This window comes from Lampris incognitus, chromosome 10 (assembly GCF_029633865.1).
Source record: "Lampris incognitus isolate fLamInc1 chromosome 10, fLamInc1.hap2, whole genome shotgun sequence".
Lineage (NCBI taxonomy): Eukaryota > Metazoa > Chordata > Actinopteri > Lampriformes > Lampridae > Lampris > Lampris incognitus.
In genome coordinates, this window is record NC_079220.1 from 47,424,688 (window position 1) to 47,450,392 (window position 25,705).

At 42.9% G+C, this 25,705-nt stretch overlaps 1 protein-coding gene across 1 annotated transcript in view; it reads right to left on the minus strand.

The window, feature by feature from the left end:
* Positions 1–2,617: 2,617 nt before the first annotated feature.
* The window catches only part of stxbp2 (syntaxin binding protein 2), a 29,994-nt gene continuing 6,906 nt past the window's right edge, over positions 2,618–25,705 (minus strand). Inside the window, exons 6-19 of the mRNA XM_056287277.1 lie at positions 21,438–21,541; positions 21,193–21,341; positions 21,020–21,104; positions 19,517–19,647; positions 19,278–19,385; positions 18,457–18,514; positions 18,290–18,355; positions 17,572–17,652; positions 15,694–15,835; positions 15,398–15,504; positions 15,196–15,294; positions 15,011–15,096; positions 13,836–13,996; positions 2,618–3,401 (exon numbers count right to left, since the gene is read on the minus strand). Coding sequence (XP_056143252.1) covers positions 3,322–3,401; positions 13,836–13,996; positions 15,011–15,096; positions 15,196–15,294; positions 15,398–15,504; positions 15,694–15,835; positions 17,572–17,652; positions 18,290–18,355; positions 18,457–18,514; positions 19,278–19,385; positions 19,517–19,647; positions 21,020–21,104; positions 21,193–21,341; positions 21,438–21,541 — 1,457 coding nt within the window. The 3' untranslated portion in view covers positions 2,618–3,321. The remainder of the gene's footprint in view (positions 3,402–13,835; positions 13,997–15,010; positions 15,097–15,195; positions 15,295–15,397; positions 15,505–15,693; positions 15,836–17,571; positions 17,653–18,289; positions 18,356–18,456; positions 18,515–19,277; positions 19,386–19,516; positions 19,648–21,019; positions 21,105–21,192; positions 21,342–21,437; positions 21,542–25,705) is intronic.

Genomic DNA, 25,705 nt, shown 5'->3' on the forward strand with positions numbered 1-25,705 from the left:
GAGGCCTGGAGGGGCTGGACCCGAGTCTGGAGATCCCACACAGCGATAGAGGCCGCCTCTGACTGCTGGGTGTGGGAGTAGGTCAGGCGGATCTGTTCGATGAGAGCTGCTTGAACCGGACTGGTCGGTACGCTCTCTGTGCCGGCTGGGGTCGTCATGGCCAGTTCGTACTGTTAGGGTTTGTGGAAGACCCCAAGCGCACGACACCAAGCAGAGATAGAGTTCGCCGAAACTGGCGTACTTTATTAACAGTTCATACAAAGGTCCAACGGGACAACATGCACGGCAATGAAAAGAGTCCGGCGATTCGCTTTGCGGGTAGTCACCAACAAACAGAGAAAATACGGGAAAACTCACGGGTAATCCAAATTGCGGACGCGGCAGGATGATTCCGCAGGGAAAAAAACTCCCGGAGAGAAAATAGCAAATCCACGGGTTGAGATAAACTCGGAGAGAATACACAGGGAGGGAAGCGTAACCACTTCAACGAGGATGTTACGGCACGAACTGGCAACGGGCTCCGGGAGACCAGCAAACTTAAGCCCCGCCCTGACGACTAAGCCCAGCCCTGACGAGCTGATTGGCTGCAGACGCGGGATGGGCGAGCCATAACACATGGAGCATTATAGCTGGTTGTCACGGTTTTCTTGATTTCCTGGCTTTGGATGAGATGAATACAACTTCAACTCAAGGCATGGGGGGGGGGGGGGGTCTAGCACTGAAATTCTGTTCTAAGGAAGCCAAGACGACTGCAGAAGTACATAATAGATATAGTGCATCCGGAAAGTATTCACACCCCTTCACTTTCCCCACATTTTGTTATGTTACAGCCTTATACCAAAATGGATTAAATTCCTTTTTTCCCTCATCAATCTACACACAATACCCCATAATGACTAAGCAAAAAAGGTTTTGTAGAAATTTTTGCAAATTTATTAAAAATAAAAAACCGAAATATTGCATGTACATAAGTATTCACACCCTTTACTCAGTACTTGGTTGAGGTACCCTTGGCACCCATTACAGCCTCAAGTCTTCTTGAGTATGAAGCTACAAGCTTGGCACACCTATATTTGGGGTATTTCTCCCATTCTTCTCTGCAGATCCTCTCGAGCTCTGTAAGGTTAGATGGGGAGTGTCGCTACACAGCTATTTCAGGTCTTTCCAGAGATGTTCAATGGGGTTCAAGTCTGGGCTCTGGCTGGGCCACTCAAGGACATTCACAGACTTGTCCCGAACCCGCTCCGTTGTCTTGGCTGTGTGCTTAGGGTCGTTGTCGTGTTGAACGGCAAACCTTCGCCCCTGTCTGAGGTCCTGAGCGCTCTGGAGCAGGTTTTCATCAAGGATCTCTCTGTACTTTGCTCCATTCATCTTTCCCCTCGATCCTGACTAGTCTCCCAGTTCCTGCCGCTGAAGAACATCCCCACAGCATGATGCTGCCACCACCATGCTTCACTGTAGGGGTGGTATTAGCAAGCTGATGAGAGGTGCCTGGTTTCCTCCAGACGTGACGTTTGGCATTCAGGCCAAAGAGTTCAATCTTGGTTTCATCAGACCAGATAATCTTGTTTCTCATGGTCTGAGAGTCCTTTAGGTGCTTTCTGGCAAACTCCAAGCGGGCTGTCATGTGCCTTTTACTGAGCAGAAGCTTCCATCTGGCCACTCTACCATAAAAGCCTAATTGGTGGAGTGCTGCAGAGATGGTTGTCCTTCTGGAAGGTTCTCCCATCTCCACAGAGGAACGCTGGAGCTCTGTCAGAGTGACCGTCGGGTTCTTGGTCACCTCCCTGACCAAAGCCCTTCTCCCCCGATTGCTCAGTTTGGCTGGGCGGCCAGCTCTAGGAAGAGTCCTGGTGGATCCAAACTTCTTCCATTTACGAATGATGGAGACCACTGTGCTCTTCGGGACCTTCAAAGCTGTAGAATTTTTCTTTTACCCTTCCCCAGATCTGTGCCTCGATGCAATCCTGTCTCGGAGGTCCACAGACAATTCCTTTGACGTCATGGCTTGGTTTCTGCTCTGACATGCACTGTCAACAGTGGGACCTTATATAGACAGGTGTGTGCTTTTCCAAATCATGTCCAATCAATTGAATTTACTACAGGTGGACTCCAATCAAGATGTAGAAACATCTCAAGGATGCTCACAGGAAACAGGATGAACCTGAGCTCAATTTTGAGTGCCATAGCAAAGGGTGTGAATACTTATGTACATGCAATATTTCATTTTTTTATTTTTAATACATTTGCAAAAATTTCTACAAAACCTTTTTCACTTTGTCATTATGGGGTATTGATGTGTGTAGATTGATGAGAGAAAAAAAGGAATTTAATCCATTTTGGAATAAGGCTGTAACATAACAAAATGTGGGGAAAGTGAAGGGGTGTGAATACTTTCCGGGTGCACTGTATGTAAATAAAACAGGAAAGTGAACCTTCTGCAGGTTTTACTATCAACTACTTAATATTAATTGCCGGCAGCTGAGAATTCCTCAAAAACCTCCCTATGCTTTAAAATTAATTTTTGGGGGGTCATCAGAGTTTCATACCATAATAAGCTTGGCTCCCTGAGCTTAACCTTTGAGAGACATAACACAGGGCACAACACTGAGTGAGCATGAAGTTTATTTTTATTAATTACTTCTAATAAGGACAACAACGAAACTCACTTGTACATGAGGAAAGTGCATGATTTCAGAAGCCAGAAAGTGACACATTGTGACTGGGATGAAAATTCCCAAGTGAAAACGACAACAAAATTAGATGACACTTTTGGGGTAACGGGGAGCAAACACCGGATGTCACCACGCATATTTCTTTATTGCATCAGCAGGAGACGATCATCAAATGAATGGCCACTTGTGTCGGTCCGGAAGTGAATACAGCGTTGGATTTGCCATTATAATTTTATAATAGGATAATCCAGTTCTGTGGGGATGATGCAGTTTTATGAGTCCTCAATAAGATAAATGCCACTTATGTTAACAAAAATAAAAATCTGCCTTTTGAAATTACAACAGTGTGAGCTACGGTAACTGACCAATTATCAAATGCTCCATCTAAATTAAATATTTTGAATACAATATCAATCATAACAGCAGTGTATACATAATCCATTTCACATCGAGCATTACAATAAAAAGAACATTCTTAAAGAAAGATAATCACAATATGGTTCCTTCTGTGATTAAATCTAAAATGTTGTCTCCATGTTTTATGTCTCATGTCAAACTCTATGAAAGAAGATCCAATATCCAAACATCACAAAGGAGAGGCTCCCAGCAGTCACCCGAGTGGGCTCTTCCCTACCCAGGGTGTCACCTAGCTATCGGGGACAAGCACTTGGTCCAGTCTCTTTAGGTCAGAGAGGAAACTGGTGGGGGTCAGGATGTGAGAAGACCCTGCCAAGGGGAAAGAGAAAAAAAGGTGGTTCAGTAAATTGTAATTAAAGAGAGCAACCCCCCCAACCCCACCTTTTCTCCCCAATTGTCAATTGTACCCATCCAATTACCATACCCTTCCAAGCCGTCCCAGTTGCTGCTCCACCCCCTCTGCCGATCCGGGGTGGGCTTCAGACTACCACATGCCTCCCCCGATACATGTGGGGTCGCCAACTGCTTTTCATCTGACAGTGAGGAGTTTCCCCAGGGGGATGTAGAGCGTGGGAGGATCATGCTATTCCCCCCAGTTACCCCTCCCCCCGGAACAGGTGCCCCGATCGACCAGAGGAGACGCTAGTGCAGTGACCAGGACACATACCCACAACCGGCTTCCCATCTGCAGACATGGCCAATTGTGTCTGTAGGGACGCCCGACCAAGCCAGAGTTAACACGGGGATTCAAACCGGCAATCTCCGTGCTGGTAGGCAACTGAATAGACCGCTATGCTACCCGGACACCAGGAGAGCAACACTTTTTTTAAAACCTGAGTCCATTTGAAAAGTTCAGAACAAAAAAATAACTGCCAAAAATGATTAACTGCTTAAAAATTTTGAAAAATGGTGCTGTCTATTATCATTATTAAGATATTTATTATTGATGTCAAATTCTAAATTTCACAGTGTCGTGGTACTGAAATAATGATAGCACAAGTTGTTGTCTATGCCATTGATTTACAAAGACGTTGAAAGACGCAACAGCGCATCACGGCTAAATTAATAGAGCGGAAACATTGCTGCAAGGCAAAAATGCCCACATCCTTGGCTGTAGGGCAATTTCATCATTGCACTGTGTTGCTTTTTGCTGCAGACATCTGAAATGCCCCTTGCACAATGCCTGCTGCAACCTTCACCGCTTCTGCAGTGTTGTATGGGCTTGACGGTGAGATCAATGGAGGCTGAAAGAACTATAAAGGCTCCAAAGCCACCCTTATTATAAAAATTATTAACCAATTAGAAGTGAGTGATGAACACTTTGTTGCATTAATAGAATCCAACTCTAAAGACACTAGCTGCTGTTCAGTTCGCATCACAACAGCAAGACCCTGCACGAGCTAGAACGTGACTTGTTCAAAGACTTATTTCTTCCAAGGTGTTTTACTTTTGTGACATGACGGCTGTCAATGGAGAAAGAGAATATTCTATATCTTTTAGACTGGGTTGCTCCAACAAAGATTAATTTGATTTAAGATTAGTTCTAATCAGTTTAGCAAAACTAGACTTAAAATGAGTAAATCCAGATTTGAAATTAAGCAGAGCTCTGCTGCACAAGTAAAAACTAATCTCTGTTTAGTAAATCCAAGTTTATTGATGTAAAACAAAATTTTAAACAAAAATTAAATAGTTTAATAAATATGGAGCTGCTTGCTTGCCCAAATTAAATAAAAAAGGCTAAATAACTAAAACTAAATAAACAGGTCTCGAGCCACCCCCTGGAAACATCGGGTTGCGTAAAATCTCAGGGGCACCAGGAGTTGGAGCACTGGTGGTACAGCTGCATTTCTTTCACTGCCATGTTTGACAGTTGGTCCAATCATCCTGTTCAGCTCCATAACAGTTTCCTTGCTGAACCAGTATCTTAAGAGAAATTCAGCAGCATCATAAAACTCAATTGGGTTTAGTCTGTCAATCAATCAATCAATCAATCAAGTTGCATTTGTCCTTTAACTTTCTTAGAGGAACTTGATTATTTTGCTCAATCTTTCTCAAAAAGGCAGCCACTTTAAAAGTTAAACTTCATCAAGTGTAAGTTTATAGTTAATACTTAGTCACATTTTAAACTGGATTTTCAACTTTTGGTACAAAAGAATTAAATTTAATCTAGGTTTAGAGTTAAAACTAAACTGAGGTTTAAAGTGAGGTTTAAATTGACTCTTAATTTTAAGTTAGTTTTACAGTTTGGTACAACATAATTTAAAGGACCGGAGGCTGTGCTCCAATTATCGGGGCATCACATTGCTCAGCCTCCCTGGGAAAGTAAACGCTAGGGTGCTGGAAAGGAGGCTCCAACTGACTGTCGAACCTCAGATCCAGGAGGAACAATGCAGATTCCGTCCTGGCCATGGAACAACGGAACAACTCTTTACCCTTGCGGATGTGCTGAGGGGGGGCATGGGAGTTTGACTAGCCAGTCTACCTGTGTTTTTGTGGACTTGGAGAAAGCTTACAACCATGCACCCCGGGGCACTCTGTGGGGGGTACTGTGGAAGTATGGGGTACCGGGGCAGTTGCTACAAGCTATCCGGTCCTTGCATAACCAAAGTGAGAGCTGTGTCCACATTCTCGGCACAAAGTCAAACACGTTTTCAGTGGGTGTCGGACTCTGCCAAGGTTGTCCCTTGTCTCCGATTCTGTTTGTGATATTCATGGACAGGATCTCAAGGCGCAGCCAAGGTGAGGTGTGTGTCCGTTTTGGGAACCTCAGAATTGCATCTTTGCTCTTCGCAGATGATGTGGTTTTGTTGGCTTCATCAGAATGCGACCTCCAGCGCGCACTGGGGAGGTTTGCAGCTGAGTGTGAAATGGCCGGGATGAGAGTCAGCACTTCCAAGTCTGAGACCATGGTTCTCTACCAGAAAATGGTGGACTGCTCCCTCCGGGTTTGGGATGAGTTGTTGCCTCAAGTTAAGGAGTTCATGTATCTCAGGGTGTTGTTCATGAATGAGGGTAGGATGGAGCAGGAGATTGACAAGCGAATTAGTGTAGCATCAGCAGTGATGCGGATGTTGTCCTGGACTGTTGTGGTGAAACGGGAGCAAAGCCGGAAGGCAAAGCTCTCAATTTACCAGTCAATCTTCATTCCAACCCTTACTTATGGTCATGAGCTTTGGGTAGTGACCAAAAGAGTGAGATTGCGGATACAAGTGGCTGAAATGGTGTCTCAGCTCAGTCATAGAGATAGGGTGAGGAGCTCAGACATCTGGAGGGAGCTCGGAGTAGAGCCGCTGCTCCTTCACGTTGAAAGGAGCGAGATTAGGTGGTTCTGGCATATGATTAGGATGCCTCCTGGGTGCCTTCCTTTGGAGGTTTTCCAGATTTTTTATTCTCCAAGCAAAAATTAAATCAAATTGTGACAATAACAGGGCAACTTGGTGGCTTGGCGGTCTATTCCATTGTCTACCAACACGGGGATCGCCGGTTCCAATCCTCGTGTTACCTCCAGATTGGTTGGGCGTCCTTGCAGACACAATTGGCCGTGTCTGTGGGTGGGAAGCTGGATATGGGTATGTGTCCTGGTTGTTGTACTAGCGCCTCCTCTGGTCGGTTGGGATGCCTGTTCGGGGGGGGGGGGACTGGGGGAATAGCGTGATCCTCCCACGCCTACATCCCCCTGGCAAAACTGCTCACTGTCAGATGAAAAGAAGCGGCTGGTGACTCCACATGTATCAGACAAGGTATGTGGTAGTCTTCAACCCTCCCCGGCTCAGCAGAGGGGGTGGAGTTACGACTGGGATGGCTCATAAGAGTGGGGCAATTTGCCAAAGTAAATTGGGGGGGAAAGGGTGAAACAAAATTGTAACAATAACCTGGATAATGTGATGGAAGATTGTAAATGTGGTTCTTCACTTGTTCTGTCTAGTGTGAAATCTGTAGTGCAGTTCCAATCCCCACCCATGTCTCTGTGTGTGTTTCCTGAAGAAAAATTATATCTGAATGTTTCTGAGTGCAAAAATCAACAACAAAACAAAACCAAAAACAAACAAATAACACATTGTATTTGTAAAGTGCTTTTCAGAGTACTCAGACACTTTAAATATGTTAAAATAAACATAAAAGCAACACACCAAAAACAAAGCACACAACATTAGTCACATGTTAAAATTAATTCTGACTTGATGCATGCTCAGTAATCCAGGTAAGGAAATCCCAGAGAGTTGAATCAGTTATCTGGACACAACTTTTAGTGGGAGAAACATTTCATCACTTATCTAAGTGACTTTGTCAGTCTAAGAACTGATGAAGTCACTTACATGAGTGATGAAACGTTTTTCCCAATAAGCGTTGTGTCCAGGTGAACTGATTCAACTTTCTGGGCTCTGAAGAGGTGAGTTTTGATTAATGATTTGAACGTGGACAGATCAGTGCAGTCTCATGTGTTTAGGGAGGGAGTTCCAGAGGGAGGGGGCAGTTATGGAGAAGGCTCTATTGCCCCAGGTCCAGTGCTTAGTCCTGTGTGATGGAGACAGGAGGTTGGCATTGGAGGAGCAAAGGCTGCGGAAATGGGTATGGTAATGGAGCAGGTCGGTGAGGTAGAAGGGGGCCTAGTTATAGAGGGCTTTGTGAGTGAGGAGAAGGACTTTGAATTAGATCCGTTGTAGGACGGGGAGCCAGTGGAATTTCTGGAGGACAGGGTTGATGTGGTCATGGGAGTGTGAGGGCAGGATGGCAGCAGAGTTGTGGATGTAGTGGAGTTTATTTAGGACTTTGGATGATGAGCCTTAGAGAATGCTGTTGCAGTACTCAATTCTGGATGTGATGAAGGCATGAATCAAAGTTTCGGCAGCAGAGAAGGAGAGTGACGGGGTGGAGATGAGCTATTTTTTTAGATGGAAAAGGCAGTTCTGGTTATTTGATTTACATGCTGTTCAAAGGAGAGGCTACTGTTGAAAATGATTCCGAGGTTACAGATGTGTGGGGAAAGAGACAGAGTGGAATATCGATGTTGAGGCAGAAGTTGTAAGTGGTTTTGGTAAGGGATTTGGGGACAGATGTTGATCATGTCAGATTTATTACATTTTTGTTTGAGGAAGTTGGTTTGCATCCACGATTTAATTTCAGTGAGACATTTGGTCAGTGGTTATGGATTTAGTGGCAATATAGAGCTGGACATCATCGGTGTAACAGTGGAAGTGGAGACCATGACGACGTATGATGTTACCAAGGGGGAACACATAATGGATGAACAGTAGAGGACCAGGCACTGAACCCTAAGGGATGACTTGGGACTGGGGAGCAGTTTAGAAGGTGCAGTTGTTGATGCTGATGAACTGTTGTCTGTTTGTGAGATGTGAATTTAGCCAGGAGAGGGCAGGACCGGTGATGTTGAGGGAGGATACAAGGCAGGAGAGAAGCATGGTATGGTTGATGGTGTTGAAAGCTGCAGTGAGGTCGAGGATGAGAATGCTGAGGTGGCCAGAGTCTGAGGAGAGGCGGAGGCTGGTGGTGACTTTAAGGAGGCCTATTTCTGTTCTGTGAGCTGTGAACAGAAACCAGATTGAAATGGTTTGGACAGGTCAGTGGAGATGAGGTGAGCTTTGAGTTGGGAGGTGACACGTTCCAATATTTTTGACAGAACGGGGGGGGGGGGGTTGGAGATGGGCCAGAAGTTGCTCATGATATCAGGTCTGAGCCCAGGTTTTTTGACAATGGGGGTGACATTAGCCATTTTATGTGTGTGGGGGACTGAGCCAGAGCTGAAGGAGAGGTTAATGATTTCTGTGATGAGAGAGGAAATAACTGGGAGACAGTCTTTAACAAAACTGGATAGGATCCAGAAGACAAGTGGAGCTTCTTATCCCTACCAGAAGGTTGGACAGCTCCATTGGGGACACAGGATAGAACTTTGACAAGAGCCAAATGGTAAATGGTAATAATAATGCCGGCAGCCGTACACCCTGGCTCTGCTGAATGATGGAAGTTAAGCAGGTATGGGCTTGACTAGTACTTGGATGGAAGACCTCCTGGGAAAACTAAGTTGCTGCTGGAGGTGGTGTTGGTGGGCCAGTAGGGGGCAGACTTCCCTCTGGTCCAAATAAAACAAAATCCCAATGCCCCAGTGCAGTGGCACTGTAGGAGACGCATCTGGCCACCTAATCATCCATCTATCCATCTATTATCTTAACCACTTATCCTGCTCTCAGGGTCGCAGGGATGCTGGAGCCTATTCCAGCAGTCATTGGGTGGCAGGCGGGGAGACACCCTGGACAGGTTGCCAGGCCATCACAGGGCCGACAGACAAACACACACACCCATTCATTCCTAGGGACATTTTAGCATGGCCAATTCACCTGACTTACATGTCCTTGGACTGTGGGAGAAAACCGGAGCCCCCAGAGGAAACCCATGTAGACATGGGGAGAACATGCAAACTCCACAGAGAGGACGACCCGGGATGACCCACCAAGGTTGGACTACCCTGGGGCTCGAACCCAGGACCTTCTTGCTGTGAGGCAACCGTGCTAACCACTGCGTCACCGTGCCACCCCCACCTAATCATCCCCTTGTGTAATTGGCTCAATGATAGCCTCCCTCTCCACCTCAAGCTGTTGTGTGGTGAGCGTTCTGGTGCAAAATGACAGCCATGCATCACCCAGGTGGGTGCAAAATGTTTGTGGTGGTTGAGGTGAGTTTCCCCACTTCACTGTGAAGCACTTCGAGTATCGAGATAAAGCACTATATAAATGTAATCCATTATTATTATTATTATTATTATTATTATAAAGGGGGGGGTCGGGAGGTGGAGAGGGCAGGGGAGGTGGTCAGGTTGTTGTAGATAGTGGCAATTTTAGATTGGAAAAATTAAAGGAAAGAGTTACATTTGTTAACTGTGAAGGAACTGGAGGTATTGTCACTGGGTTTGATAAGTTTGTTTATTGTAGAAAAGAGTCTTGGGGTTGGTGGAGCCAGATTGTATGAGGTGTGAGTGCTAGGCGGATCGGGCTGTGATGAGAGCGTCTTTGAAGGTAGTCTTGAGTAGGCTTGGAGATGCACTTTTAAACCAGTTTTCTTAGAGAGTTTTCAAGCTGGCGCTTACGGGATTCTGTTTGATGGAGTTCAGGAGTATACCAGGGAGCTGAGGGTGTGAATGAGACTGTTTTAGTTTTAATGGGGGCCAGCTGATCAAGGCAGGAGAAGAGTGTGTCATTATAATGCTTTACAAAATCAGAGGTATTATCCGACAATGGGGGAGGGGAGCGTGACAGTTTATTGGCAAGAGAGGCAGAAAGAGCTGAGGGGGGGATTTGAGATTTCTGAAGGACATTATGCGTTTAACTTTTGGGATGGGGCTAGGGATGTCAATGTCCATGGTGATTACCAGGTGATCAGAGATATCGAGGTTGAGGCTGGAGAGTTGATGTATTGTGAGACCAACGCAGCAGACCAAATCCAGGATGTGACCACGGCTGTAAGTGGGGAAGTTGATATGTTGTTTAAAGTTGAAAAATTGTAGCAGTTCCAGGAATTCTATGGCAGATTTACAGTCAGTGTTATCAATGTGGATATTAAAATCCCCCAGGAGGAGAACGGAAGGTGAGATGGCACATAGGTGGGTCAGGAAATCACAGACGTCAGAGAGAAAGGAGGGCTTTGGCTTGGGACGGCAGCAGATAACAGCAGTGACAAAGGGAGTGGGACCAGACCTGTAAACGGCAGCAAAACCACTTTCCCGCCCCTCAAGACAAGTTTTGCCAATGTTTGTGAATCCTGTGGGTGTGGTCTGATTTAGTGAAAAACAGTGGGAAATCAAGGTTACTGTCAGTTATAAATTCATTCAGAATGAAGTTTTTGTTATTGAGAGAATGAGTGTTGAATTAAACCAGTTTCAGATGACGTTGCTTTGTGATAGGTTGTGAGGACTGAGGAAGGGGACGGAGATTGGACTGATTCAAGTAACGTTTCTTGTGGTGATGGTGAGGGTAAAGACGTCTGATGCTACGGTCAGGAATGGGAAGAGGTCAAACGTTACTTGTGATCATACCACAAGGGGAAGTCGGCGTGAACAAAGGATTTGACAATCGATATTGTAGAAAACGAAGAAGAAGACAGCAACGACAACGAAGAAGACCTTTATTGTCATTGTATAGACTACAATGAAATTAACAGCACTGCTCCTGATTGGTGCATCAGTACACAGGGAAACAAAACAAAACAAAAACAAAAATAACCACAATAGCCAAACAATCACAGTCAACAACAGAGGTTCTAAAATAATGAATAGGATAAATAAGTAAATAAATACAGTGTGATTTTGTACTTGAAAAATATACTTATTGCACTAGAATAAATTTAATTATTGCATCAGTATGTAGTTATTGCACTAGAATATATGTAATTATTGCACTAGTATGAATGTCATCATTGCACAAGAATGAATGTAATTATTGCACTGGTATGAATGGATGGTTTGCCCTAGAAAAACAGTCAGCAAAGTGCACATGAGGGGTCATTCAGTGCTAATTGAAGTTCAGTGTACTTATGGCCCAGGGAAAGAAACTTTTTAAATCTGGTGGTCCGTACTTTGACGGTCCTGTAGCGCCTGCCAGAGGGCATCCGGTCAAACAGATCGTGTCCAGGGGGTGACGTTTTTTTTTTTTTTAGAAGTCTTCTAAAAATGTTTTTGGCTCTGCTGAGGCAGCGGGGAGCTGGAAATGTCTTCATGGGAGGGCAGAGGGGGGCCAATGTCTTTCTGTGTTGTGTTGATGACCCTCTGAAGAGCTCTTCTGTCTGCTGCTGAGCAGCCTACATGCCATGCTGAGATGCAGTATGCCAGTACACTCTCGGTGGAGGAGTGGTAGAAGGCCACCAGCAGTTTTTCTTTCAGCCCATTTTTCTGTTTTTAAGCATGCTTGATTACAGTCACCAGATATGATGTAAACTCCGTTGGGACAAGTACGCAGCTGTTTGTTTACAGTATTGATTAGATGGGCGAGAGCTGTACTAATGTTAGCATCTGGTGGGGTGCAAACAGCTGTAACAATTACTACTGTTATCTTCTGTGGCCGCTAGAAGGGTCTACATATAACTGACATCCTTTCTAGGTCAGGGGAACAACAGCAGTCTATAATTCTGCTGCTAGTACACCAGCCATTATGCACAAAGATGCAAAGTACTCCACTGCTGAGATAGTTTTGGACTGTAAGGCTGTGTTGTCAATAGATTCAGCTAAGACAATCCTTTTTTCGCAGTTCATCTGAGAGCTGTCGGATATCATCCTTGAGGTTAGTAATGTCATTTGTCTGTTTTTAGGCAGTCCTCGCAAAGCATGGTAATATTAAACCGGTTGATAGATGATCACATAAAAGAGTTAGCTCCAATTAGCCATTAGCTCCATCAGCTGAAGGTTGAGTCAGCACAGTTCTCACCAGGAGTGCAGGGAGTCAGTGCAGTAATCGATGATCAGGTAAAATATGCAAATCATAAAATCAATTAAAATAACCCATAACGGAGTTGTTAAATGTGTTAAGTTAAAAAGTAGGCAGAGCCACAAACCAAATGGGATGGATAGAAAAAAATAATAACACCCTGTGATTCATTTATTTGTTAGTTTTTTTGCCTTTTAGTATCCTTCCATTTCTTGTGAAGATGTACTTTTTTTTCTTAAGGTGGTGACATGCTTTCTTAAACAATAATTTTTTTTTAATCTAATAAATCAAACCCAACAAAGTTTTTACAGTGCTGTGATACTTTTGAGAAAAGTGTCCAAAAATAATTAATTACTTTGAAAGACTTGCCAAAAGTTTCATCCAAAAAAAAATGTTGATTCCCTCAAAAGTGTACAGTTTACTTGTTGGTCGCTGGGAATCTGTTACCATGCCGTCTGAGTCAGAATCGTACTCCATTTCATCGTCATCCTCCTTCTCGTGGCTCTTGGTGACAGAGCCAGGTGGCAAGTGTGCTGTCGCCTCCTCCCCATCATTCGGCAACTCATGCCCGGGCTCGGCTGGAGCAGCTACCGGGGAGGTTGAGCACGCAGCAGTGCCACTAACTCCATGTACACTGGCTCCCTCTGTAACTATGTCATCTATGGCCATTTTATGCATTTCCTAATTGCTAAGTTTAGGAGACTCCAGGTTTACATTTTGTGAGGTTTCCCTTGTTTACCTGTGGCAATCGCCCTCTTTGAATCACGACGCATCACTTCCGGTGCGCCAGTGTGGGAATGTCACCACAGACACCAGATTTCAAACTCCGGTATACAGTGAAATACAGAGAGATTTACCTAGTGGTGGCAAGCTGAATCATCATTGCATGAACTCGTTTGGCAACGGCTTGAATATCACGCACATTCGTTTATATGTAAAAGTCCCGCACTCTAGCTTTAAACATCAACTAGATATAAAAAACAAGGGTGGACCGACTCCCAAAATATTACAGACCAATACCAACAGTAGATCACATTCACACTCCTTCAACCCAGACACCAATATGCTAAACATACAGTGAGCATCGACTGAGCTCATTAACTCTGGTGAGAGTAATTCTAGACTATGATCGGTGCGCTAAAAGGAAACTTGTGAAACATGTGATATCATATTGTGTGCACATACTATCTCTTATCCTTTGTATGGGTGAATTCTAGTCACCTTTCTCTAGTTGCATTTTGTTGAGCAAAAGATGCGTTGTATAAATAGTTTGACTAATTGAGTTTGGGATTTCAAGTATTTCCAAAATGCTTACCGATCAGCACTTCCCATTTCCCATCAGTAGCACGAGTGACCTCGTAAGCCGAGCGCATCTCCGAGTATGACACCCCGCCAATAATGAAGACGATGAGCCGAGGTCCTGAACGATATTCAGTCGAAGTTTTGTTTTTGTGCCAGTGTCCAAATCGTGCACTGCTGTGAATGAAAAATAAAAATAACAAAAAAGTTACAAAGAGTTACAAAAATAATTCTGTGGCAACGTCAATGCACAAGAATGAGGAGACTTTTTGAAGAACTGTTGACTCTCTCATCTTCATATCAGTCACTGTGTAATAAATTAACTGGATGTCTCCACATATAATGCAATGACTAATAATTCAGCAGTAACGCCATGATATAATAATCATAACAATTAACCCAGGGAACCACACAAAAATTAACAACTACATAGAAGGGCCTATTTTTAGAGTGAGCAATGGGTTGGTCTTAAACCATGATAATTGCAATTATCATAACTTCACACTGCTTTCAATGTGAGCAAAAAAAAAAGTCACCCTTAACCACTGAATAAAAAAACAAAATTCATACAAGAAGTGAAACATAACTAGCGGGGTGTTGAAACGTTCAACACATCAACAACATATAGGTTAAAGGGATCTACCATGAGTTATATGAAACAGCTGTTGTCCGTCATGAAATGTCACTGTTGAAGTTAATGACTACTCGCATTTTATACACCGGAAAAAATGCCTCGCCAGATGGAAAAAATAAGCATTGTCCATTAGTAAATGTAGTTTTTCAGCAAAGGTTCACCAGAGTGGTTTGTGTAAGCGCCATAATCAATGTTGGAAACCTCTTGGGGATTATGGGGGATTTCAAAGCAAAACTGGCTTAATTTCCCTTTGTCAAACGCTTGGCTCAACTTTAGTTACAGCGATAAAAGCTTCCATTGGACAACAGTAATCCACCTTCTATCCAGTTGGTTATTTTTGTATCGCATAATATAAAAAGACAAATTCTGGAAACTTCTCGAAACATTTCCATGGAATAACAGAAATAACCCATGTGGCTTTGTTCACTCTAACCCCTTAACCTGTGAGTTAAATTTCACTCAGAGTTTAGATGTTAAGATACTAAATTAATGGCTAAAAGGTATTTGCAGGTCATACATAAAAAAACAAAAAACAAACACTTTTCCACAGCACCTACCTGACTGCGGTCTGGCTTGTATTGACAGGAGCTGGCTCAGTGATGAAGGGCCACTGCTTTCTGTCCAGTTTGTCCTCTATGATGTCCTGGCATGCAAACAGACAGAGAAGCCGCAGAAATGAACACACCCGTATGAAAGACAGACTCTAATGTAATGTGAACTTATTACCCTTTGACCGGCTTACCTCCATGATGTCTTTGATGGTGGGCGTCCATCTGGAGAGCTGGTAGGTGCTCTCTGTGCGGTCTTTCTTCTCTGGAAGAGTCTTCCCAGCATTGGGGCCCTGGAAGAACAAAAAAAATTGTTTTTAGTTGTTTAGTAAATACTGATGCTATTATTGAAGAGGGGACTGTGACTCGCAGCCAAGGTGTGACCATGGTATTTACCCCGGAGATTATGTTACAGCCCAGGTGCTGCAGGTTAGTGATGATGTTGCTGTCCCCCTGTATGTTGCCATGCTGGATCAGCTTGGTAAGGTTCTCCTCCCCGATGCCTATGAGGAGACAGCCACACAAGTTCTCATTCACACTGAAATAGCAAGACAAACTAAAAGACCACTTTCTCGAATAGCCATTCATCCCATGTTCACATCTAACCGTCAAGTTGAACCTTTTAAATTTATGCAGGTTTCAATAAATACCCTAATGGTACAATACCAGAAGGTTTTGTATTGTGGCCCTACCCTTTTTCTTGTGGAATATGTAGAGCAGTATGATGCGGATCTTGTCATAGGCCTCAATTTCATTGTTGAGGAGTACTGGGACGATACTCTTCATGGCATCTTTTAGAGGTTCCCCCTCTGCATCCGACCCCATCGCCAAGTCCTGTGGAAGGTGTCGATGGGTACATAACACACCACGAGGAACTGCACAATATTCCACCCTCACCCCAGAAAATGCTCTTTTCACTTTGGTGATTTTAGTTCACCGTCTCAAAAGGTCATGAATGTACACACAGAATTTTACCAATTAGCAATTACAGGCACCAGGAACAGAACAGAAATAAGGTTTTGTGTGGTGGCAGCAGATCTACAGAAAAGCTGCTGTCTGAGGCTTACTGCTTACTGCATTTGAGCTCTTATTGGAGGTGCTCTTGCTGGAGTGGAAATGTTCTACCAAAAGAAAATATTGCATCAATTCTCTCACTCACATTTGCTATCTCTTTTGTCTGTTGATTTTCATATCTCTTCTCTATATTGACCAGACCTCTGTTATTGTTGGTTGCCTTTTAATATTAGTGATCTGGAAATTGAAGTCAAAAATAATAATAATGTATTGCTTGGTTACAACTCACTCCAAATAGGTTGCTCTTGATAGGCAGCTGAGTGTCTGAAATGTCTACTGTTACGTAAGCAAACATCCTAAGGCCAGAAACTGAGATACGGCACTAAACTTCCAGCTGCACATTAAGTTTCCTTGACTAATATTGGCTACTTTGGTCAGACTTTTATGTTTACATCTAGAACGAGGATCTTCCTCAAATGCAAATCACTGCAGTCTGTGACCTTCCTAAAAATCTATCCATCCATTATCCATACATCCTGCTCTCAGGATGCTCCCTAAAATCTCTGTTCCAAACAGGAATCAACCCGAATCCCTTGTGAAGCCTAGTCAAACAATATTCAAAGAGTTTGCAAGCCGCTGAAATACAAACTGACAGAAAAGCACATCTGCGCACACTACAAGTAGTGTTCATCATCTCTGTGAAGGATATAAACAGACATTTGTATTGGGTTTCACAGAACAATGCACAACATTTGTTAGAGGACAGCTGACTGCAAAAACAGCTGTGGCTGCCTGGCTCAAGCTGTCCATCTTTGAGCCAACTCATGCACACCGGATTAAGCAGAGCTTTCAAGCATACTGATGATCCATTAGGGCTGTAGAGGGAATCATTTATACAAATGGCCCATCAACACTTCCGCCACATAATGCCACAATCACGCAGAGTTTATCACTTCTTCTGTGATCTGGCATCTGATACAGGTCTAAATCAGGAGGGGGGGGCAAAGGAGGTTCATTTCATCCAGACAATGTATCTTGGGGCCTTGGAATCTGTCTGGGCTGAGGCTTTATCCTCTGCCAGTGTTGACGGTGGGGATTTCTGAATGGTCAATTTGTACATAAATGTGAGTGTAACGCTAAAAGGTCTTTACCCTAAGCAGTGACATCTCAGCTTCCTGTGCATTACTGCACACATAAGGGGAGGCGGATGTCCCATCTCAAGCTCCTTATACAATATCACCATTAAGATTTCACATTATACATCACTGCACAGTGAATGTAGCCCTTAGACATGCCCAAGAGCAATTATTAATAGAAATGCCACCGCAAAGAGGTTGTCTCCTATGCAAGACAGAAGTAATTCCATGACACCCACTCGTTCTTTGAGTCTGCAGCTTATGTGTTCATGTAATGTGTAGAAAAGTGGAGTACACTGACCTTGTGTTATCCTCTTTTAAATTCATATTTTTTTTAATCAAAATCCCAATTTCAGATAAAAAGCACAGTCGATTACTCCTACTCAGGGGCTTTGCCATTTGCGGTGTTATAATACTGACCTGTTCCACTTCACAAAGCTTATCCAGGGAGGACTTGAATTTCTTCATACAGGCCTCTGCTAGGTTCAAGTGAGTGGAGTACTGTGAATCCAAAGATGGTAAGGGTTATATTTTCATTGTGGTAACCGGTACACAGCTGTACACAAAAAGCCAATCTATGGCCTATATTTTCAAAGTAAAAATCCTTCGAATAACTTATTGCCATGGGCCAGGGCAACTCGGTCGAAATAAGCATAAATGAACAAGGGGCTTTAAAAGCTACAAATAAAACAGCTTCAGCTTTAATCTATGATCTCATCAAGAGACTTTAAGGAGCAGCAACTCTGAAAATGAACAAGGAAAAGGTGTTTGTGAAAGCTGTGCTGACATCTAGTGTGAATTAACAGTCAAAAGGTCCGCATCTTCTGCTTCAGATTGGCCCACGCTACATTTGAATCACGCTCATCTGTATACACAGTTTAAAAACCTACTTTGAGCCCAAAACATCCACCTCCACATCACTGTCACATGAGTCATGTCACATGACTGTTTGTTGGAGGACTTCCCAAATTTTAGCTTATGGGAATTGTTTTTATTGACAAACAGGACACCTCCAGCAACAGCAGGACAATTTGTCTCAAGTTGGGCAGTCCCTCTGAAATAGTCAGGTAATGGGGTAGACAGAAGAAAAATAAATAAAACATTTTTTAAAAATAAAAACTTCAGAAAGCGAATTCACCAAGCTCAGTTCCTTCTGATACTGGGGCATCTTCTTCAATATCTGAGACAGATCTTTAATGTTGGCCTGAAATTGATAAGACACAAAAATGTAGGAAATTCACAGCCTGTCAAATGTCATACCACTGAGATCTGTATCAGTTGTGTGTCACACTGTTACACACTCACATTCTCAGTGCACATCCTCTTACTCTCACAGAAGGTACGCAGAAGTTCCGTAACTTTCCTGAAATGATGAGTTAAACATATTAAAACCATTTTGGATGGAAGCAGTACTAATGAAACTTACTCTATGGCAACATGACAATAACATTAATAAGTGGAATGAAAAAACGACTCCTTGAAGCTATTAATCGAACAATAATGCAAAATAAACTAGACAACTGCCAAATTGTGTGCTTGTTGTTTAAAGGTCATACTGCTGATTTGATTTATGATTGACTTTCTCTTTGGTGGATTAGGTGATTTAGATGATATGTTGATTTAGATTATATGAATGCTGACGATCCCTGTGGGGAAACTGAATGTTGTTGCAGCAGAGAGGTAAGTAAAAATAGATGTACATCATAATAAAATGTTCATAAAAATAAGCATGACTAGGTCCAAAATAAAGTTATACTAACTGGTTAGCTGACTAACAGTTAACTGTCAGATAAGATGACAAGCAGGAATGCTAAAGTTACTGTGTTCTGCAATAACACGTAAAAAGCTATTTTAAAAAAAAACACACAAAGACATGCAGAGAAAATGCTTCTGTGTAAACATAAACGGTTTTTGAGTCTGCTTGTTGCCGCACAATTCAGTTTCCCTGTGGGGGAAAATAAAGTTCATCTTATCTTAATTTGCAGCATTGTTTAATTCTTTAATTCAAGGTGTATACGTAGCAATTATTTTATAAAAACAACTTCCAAAACAAAAGGATAAGGGTTAGGAAGGGTAAAAGGGAGGCAGACCCTAACATGCAAAATGAGGTTTTCTATCAGACATACTTGGTGACATCTGCGATGTGCATGTGTCTTAGCTGAGCCCATAGCTCATCGTCTTCATCCAGTAAAACTTCCTTCTCCTTTGACCCTCCAATGCCGGCTGTCTCATACCTAAAACAATTTTAATAAAGTTTCATGCAACTTGAATGATTATGTCATACTTTAGAAACGATATATCGTTGCATACATAGGTGGTTGAGGCCATGAATTCTGCAATGAATTGAAGCCAGGCATGAACTCACTTGTAGATGTCTTGTTTGATATCTAGCAAGTCGTAGGCCATAGCCTGGAAGGTTAGCTCATGCAGAATGGGTGAGATAGGGTCAAAACCACGATCGACAATCAGCAACTGGGATCGTGCCTTATCAGCACCCTAAACACGATATATGCAACCGTGAGTAAGCAAAATATAGACTGGATTAGGTTTGTGCAATTAATGCAGAGTAAGACATTGATTGATCTGACCTAAATAGATGCATGAAATATATTGTCTTCCATTTCAGTTTTGTTTTGTAAATCTGTCAAGTTTTAAAGTTTTCAAAGCAGACCCGTACTTTATATCAAATCTTGCGCTTTAGTTCCTGGTGCGTGCACAGGCAACAGGTTTCGCACAAAGTAGATCCTTAGCATAGTTCAACTTTAAATATTCGGTGCTGGTCAATTCAAACTATGCCATTTTGAGCCTCTTATCAGAAAAGATGTAAGGACATAGAAAGACGGCCCTGTAAAAGTAGTCCCAAAACCACCGCTAGAATTATAACACAAGAGCTGTCAAGAGAATATAGAGGAAGCTGAGACACAGTGTCAAGGGGCTATCTGTAATATGTCCAAAGGAGTTGAATCAAGTGCAACTGGACTTGGTTTTTATACCAAGCACTTGATTCAACTCCTTTGGATAACCATGACCTGGATGAATGAGAACATTCACAGATATGTGTAATATGATTAGTAATATAAGTCATTATCAGAGGTTGCTGAATGGTAGCGATTGAAACAAATTAAATTAAAGTAAAGATCCCTCCACCAAAAAAATAAAATCAGTGATTTCTCAAGAGTTCCTCAATGAAGTCTTGAGTCTGCAGTCAAAAACACAGCAGCAGAGCTGGCACTGTTTTTACTGTTGTTTGAAGGCCTGTGACGCCCCACCCCTAAAAGGCTTGCTTAACACTCACAGTCCTCAGCCAACTATGCAGCTATCGCAGGAAACTGATATCTACAAAAGGCAGTCGAAAACAGCAGATGCCGGCAAACCTGCTCGGTATCCCCAACAACTTTTTTTTTCTGTTCTGATTTTATTTGAAGTTTTTCTTCACATCGCTGCACAATAGAGGTCAACACACCTACTGTAATTTCTGCACAGAGGAAATTACACAGTCCCTTTAAAGTACTTCAGGGGAGTACAGGCAAAAAGAGAAATAAGATAAGGTAGGTAATACGTGCCTTTTAAGACCCATCTCAGGTGCAAGGAAATGTCAGCTAAGGAAGATGGAAAAAAAGAGAAGGAGAGAGAGCAAGGTCCAGCAAAGAGCAAGAAAATAATTGCCATGAAATAAAACCAAGGAAGCACAGAAAGGCCCATAAATTCTGAGAAACTTGAGAGCTGAAAAAGTTCAGTAGTAAAACAAATTATCTTCCGATTACTTGTCTTACGCTAAGTGAACATGAGTTACAGAATATAACAAATGCGGTAAAGCACGGTGTAGACGGCTGGTGAGTGGTGTAGCAGTACTGAAGTGTTTCCAAACCTCTCCCATGCTAGGGTTGTCAGCTTTATGAGCAGTGAGGCGCTGGTACACCTCCTCAGCCAGTCTTGCATTTTCCTCTGGGCCCCTAGAAGATGAGCTTGGTATGTGACTTTAAACTACATGAGTGAACTCGGTGACACTGCTAACAAAGCTAACCTGTCAAGCTTCTATACCTGCGATAGCGGATTGCGGGGTACTCTTTCAGTGTGTCGCAGAGCGTGGCGATCTGCTCGGCCAGGCCCTCCATCATTTTGCCTTTATCTCCAGTTCCACTGGGACTGTAGAAGGAGTGCGAGGAGGTGGGGTCATCCAAGGAGAACACCTATACAGGTGACAAGAATTGAGGGTCACTTCAGTTAGGCGAAACCGTGCTCAGGAGACTCAATCGGCCTCAAGGAAAGCACCAAGAAGTTTTCACCTGCGACTCATATGGCAGGAAAGCCACATTGATCTCTTTCAAAGTCTTGATGGCCTTTGCAACTCGTGATCTTCCAATTTCAGCAAAGAGACCGTCTGGGCACGCTACAGAAGAGTGGGAAAAAAATTTATACACAAATTATACACAATTAAAAGAAATTGTAGCCTACATTATGTAAAGGAAAGTATTCACAGTTGTGCAATCATTTTCCAGTGTCATGCAGATAACACTCAGTTATATATATATACCTGTAAAGTCAAATGATTCATCTCCATTTAAAAATGTCAAGATATGCTTATCTTCAGTGAAAAACTCGGAGTCGTCTCACTTCTTACTTAATTCCAAAACAAAGATGCTGAAAGAAACTGATGCCCAGCAAAAAATGGGCATCAATTTGAGGAAGTAAAAGAACTCAGCAAGGCACCCCTTGTCTTTGGACTAGTCTTCCTACTGACATCAGAGAGGCTAAATTTGTTGTTTCCTTCAAATCCCTAAACTATAAACCAACATAGGGACTGGTGCTGGCCATGGACTACAATACCCACAATTCCCTGTGCAACCTCACAGGTGATCTCCACCCACTTTATCGCCTTATAATGTAATCAAACTGGTTATAATCCAGTGACGCAATTTCGCCCTTAAAACCGGGGCGGACTTGAAATTTATTCTCTCTCGCTGTGGACCATGTACACCACAAGCACTGATAAGTTACCCTTTCTGCAGAGGAAGAGAGGACCACATGTCTTCACATTACCACTGGCCACCATTTTATTGGAAGATAACAGTCCTGTTCATCTGTTAATCAGCTGTTATAACTGGTTAACTTTTACTGTGAGCCACGCAGTTTTTTGTTTGTTTGTTTTTTTACAGAAAGAGAAGGCGGCCAGATCCCTTTTCATTTCTTAAACGTCGACGCAATCGCAACAAAGATTCCCTCAAAATCCTCAGACGGACAAAGCATTGAGGATTTTCAGCTGATGAGCTGCCAGGAGAAAAGAGACTGTTTTCCCAAACCTGTGCCCCGCGCTGTTCATAAGACAACAGCACTGCTGATTGCCGTGGACAAGCGATCTCAAATAAGGCTGGTATCTGGGCGTAGTTAGTCTTAATGGTGTAGTTGCAGAGTTAGTTTACTAGCTGGTCTCACGTGAGAAAAGTGTTGCTAGTGGAAATCATCTGTGATCTAGATACACACTGTGATTCATGTAGGACGTATTAAATATGCCGATTGTTAGTTTTTAAAATTTTCTTTTAACTTTTCTTTGTTTGAACCTTCCCGGGTTACTTGAAGAAAGTACTATTGTTTGAATTCATTTTGCTATTCAGTTGTGCACATCCTTCCCAGCTCAGTCCCTCGTTCTAGCCTATCAGTACAAGGAAGGAGAAAAGGACGTGTACTGATTGGCTAGACAGAGGGGCCGAGCTGGGAAGGATGTGCAGCAGGTTAAGGCGATCAAGGAAAGAGATGGAAATGTGCTGACAAGTAAGGAGAGTGTGTTGAAAAGGTGGAAGGTGTACTTTGAGGGGCTGATGAATGAAGAAAATGAGAGAGAGAAGGTTGGATGATGTGGGGATAGTGAATCACGAAGTGTGGTGAATTAGCAAGGAGGAAGTGAGGGCAGCTATGAAGAGGATGAAGAGTGGAAAGGCAGTTGGTCCTGATGACATACCTGTGGAGGCATGGAGATGTTTAGGAGAGATGGCAGTGGGGTTTTTAACTAGATTGTTTAACACAATCTTGGAAAGTGAGAGGATACCTGAGGAGTGGAGAAGTAGTATACTGGTACCGATTTCAAGAATAAGGGTGATGTGCAGAACTGTAGCAACTACAGAGGTATAAAGTTGATCAGCCACAGCATGAAGATATGGGAAAGAGTAATAGAAGCTAGGTTAAGAGGAGAGGTGACGATTAGCGAGCAGCAGTATGGTTTCATGCCACGAAAGAGCACCACAGATGTGATGTTTGCTCTGAGAATGTTGATTCAGAAGTGTAGAGAAGGTCACAAGGAGTTACATTGTGCCTTTGTTGATTTAGAGAAAGCATATGACTGGGTGCCGAGAAAGGACGTGTGGTATTGTATGAGGAAGTCAGGAGTTGCAGAGAAGTATGTAGGAGTGGTGCAGGATATGTATGAGGGCAGTGTGACAGTGGAGAGGTGTGCGGTTGGAATGACAGATGGGTTCAAGGTGGAGGTGGGATTACATCAAGGATCAGCTCTGAGCCCTTTCTTGTTTGCATTGGTGATGGACAGGTTGACGGATGAGATCAGGCAGGAGTCTCCATGGACTATGATGTTTGCGGATGACATTGTGATCTGTAGCGAGAGTAGGGTGCAGGTTGAGGAGAGCCTGGAGAAGTGGAGGTATGCACTGGAGAAAAGAGGAATGAAAGCGAGTAGGAGTAAGATGGAATACATATGCATGAACGAGAGGGAGGATAGCAGAATGGTGAGGATGCTGTCATGGGTGTGTGATCTGGGTCATCGGGGCTCGCCCATCCCGATTGGTGTTTCAGTTCATCTGAGCCCCATGTGCCTGAGTGACTCTGATTGCTCGGGTCATGCACCTGTTCCCTTCTCCCATTGGCTGTGCGGTTCTTGCGCACCTGTGCCCAATCTCCCTTCCCTTTCTCCAATTAGCTGTCCGGTTCCTGCCCTGTCCTGCATACCTGCGCCCAATCTCTGCAACCATGACAGCTCGCATTCCTGACATTCCTCTCTCACTGTAGTTTGTAGTGTCGTAATATTGAAGGCAAAAGCAAGTTTAATAGTGTACTATTTTTAGCTAAATCATACAATACATGCGCAGGGTCACCTTTAATATTCAACTTGCAATTGCTTATATTAGGATATGTTTTTCGAAAAGCACAAAAAAAGCATACTTTTAGGCGAAAGTTCATCTACTGGTTGATCACCTTGTTAGCTAGCTAGCAAACTAGCTAGCTAACGTTATGCAGCGTGGACGAGATTTTCAATAAAGATGTTCTATAAACGTATTTTCCATTAAAATGAAACGTCCAATATTTGCTATTATGTTTTTTAACATCAATGACAAGTTAGCTAGCAACCCAAAAAAAGGTCATGAAATGTCAATTCAAACAACCAGACTTTTCATGAACCGGAAAGGCTAAAAACAGTAACCCATTAGCTGGACAGCCTCCCAGCCTATCACTGCAAAATACTATTGCTGGGATTTAAATCCATCCATAGCTAGCTACACTATGTAAATAGGCATTGCCTTGTAATATGGATTTGCATCTACCTGCTACCTGTCCTATGTTTATGTCCCAGCCACCCTCTATGTTTCGCTGATCTGTTATGCTGTCTCACAGTACCTGTCATGATCTATACCTGTTGTTCTGCCTGCGCAGTTTATTTTGATGTAATACCACTTTCAACCAATGGGTGGCTGCATGCTTATTGTTTTGATGTGATTTAGCGCCACCTGCACAAGAAGAAGAATGAAACAGGAAGTGCAGTTACAGTAGTTCCGTTGTTAAACGATCTCAGTCTGATACGCTGAAAGAAAGTAGAAAAAGTTGTTGCATGCCTCAATCTTCGCTCATCATTCTGTTTAATGCCATCAGAAAGCAATGACTGTAAGTCTAAATAATAGTGTACATCTTTGGTAACGTTTGTAGGTGTATATTGTGTAGTTTGAATATTTTATAGGGTAGTTTTGTTAGCTTAGGAAAAACGGGATCTATAAGCTAAGCTGTATTGTGTGATAGCTATTCATTTGGATGTGTTAGCTACATTATTGAGTTGCATTGTGTTAGCAATATTGGATATTACTATGATAGTTTTGCGTTAGCTACAGATATTAGGTAAATAGCTATATGTTAGCTGCAGAAATAGACGTTTTAGCTAGTTAGCAACAGAAATTTTATACAGTCTTACTGTAATTCAGGTTACTTTTGATAGATAACGGTATATCTATATGCAGATATTTTACACCTATGTATATTTTCATATTTAGCGTAGGTGCTCAAAATTGTATTTTATTTTCTTCTCTACAGTTTCACTCGTCGTCGTCGTCGTTTCACTATAGTTAATGGCAAGACGTCATTAAATTCCCCTGACTTCGAGTTTGGCTTGCTGTTCATCTTTGTTCCAACACTTCTGGGAAGTTTACAACATGGAGGGAACAGTATACCTGTAGTTTAAGGGTATAAACAATTGCAAGTCGAATAGTGATGAAGAAAGACAGGATTAGGACTGAGTATATTAGAGGGACAGCTCAGGTTGGACGGCTTGGAGACAAAGCAA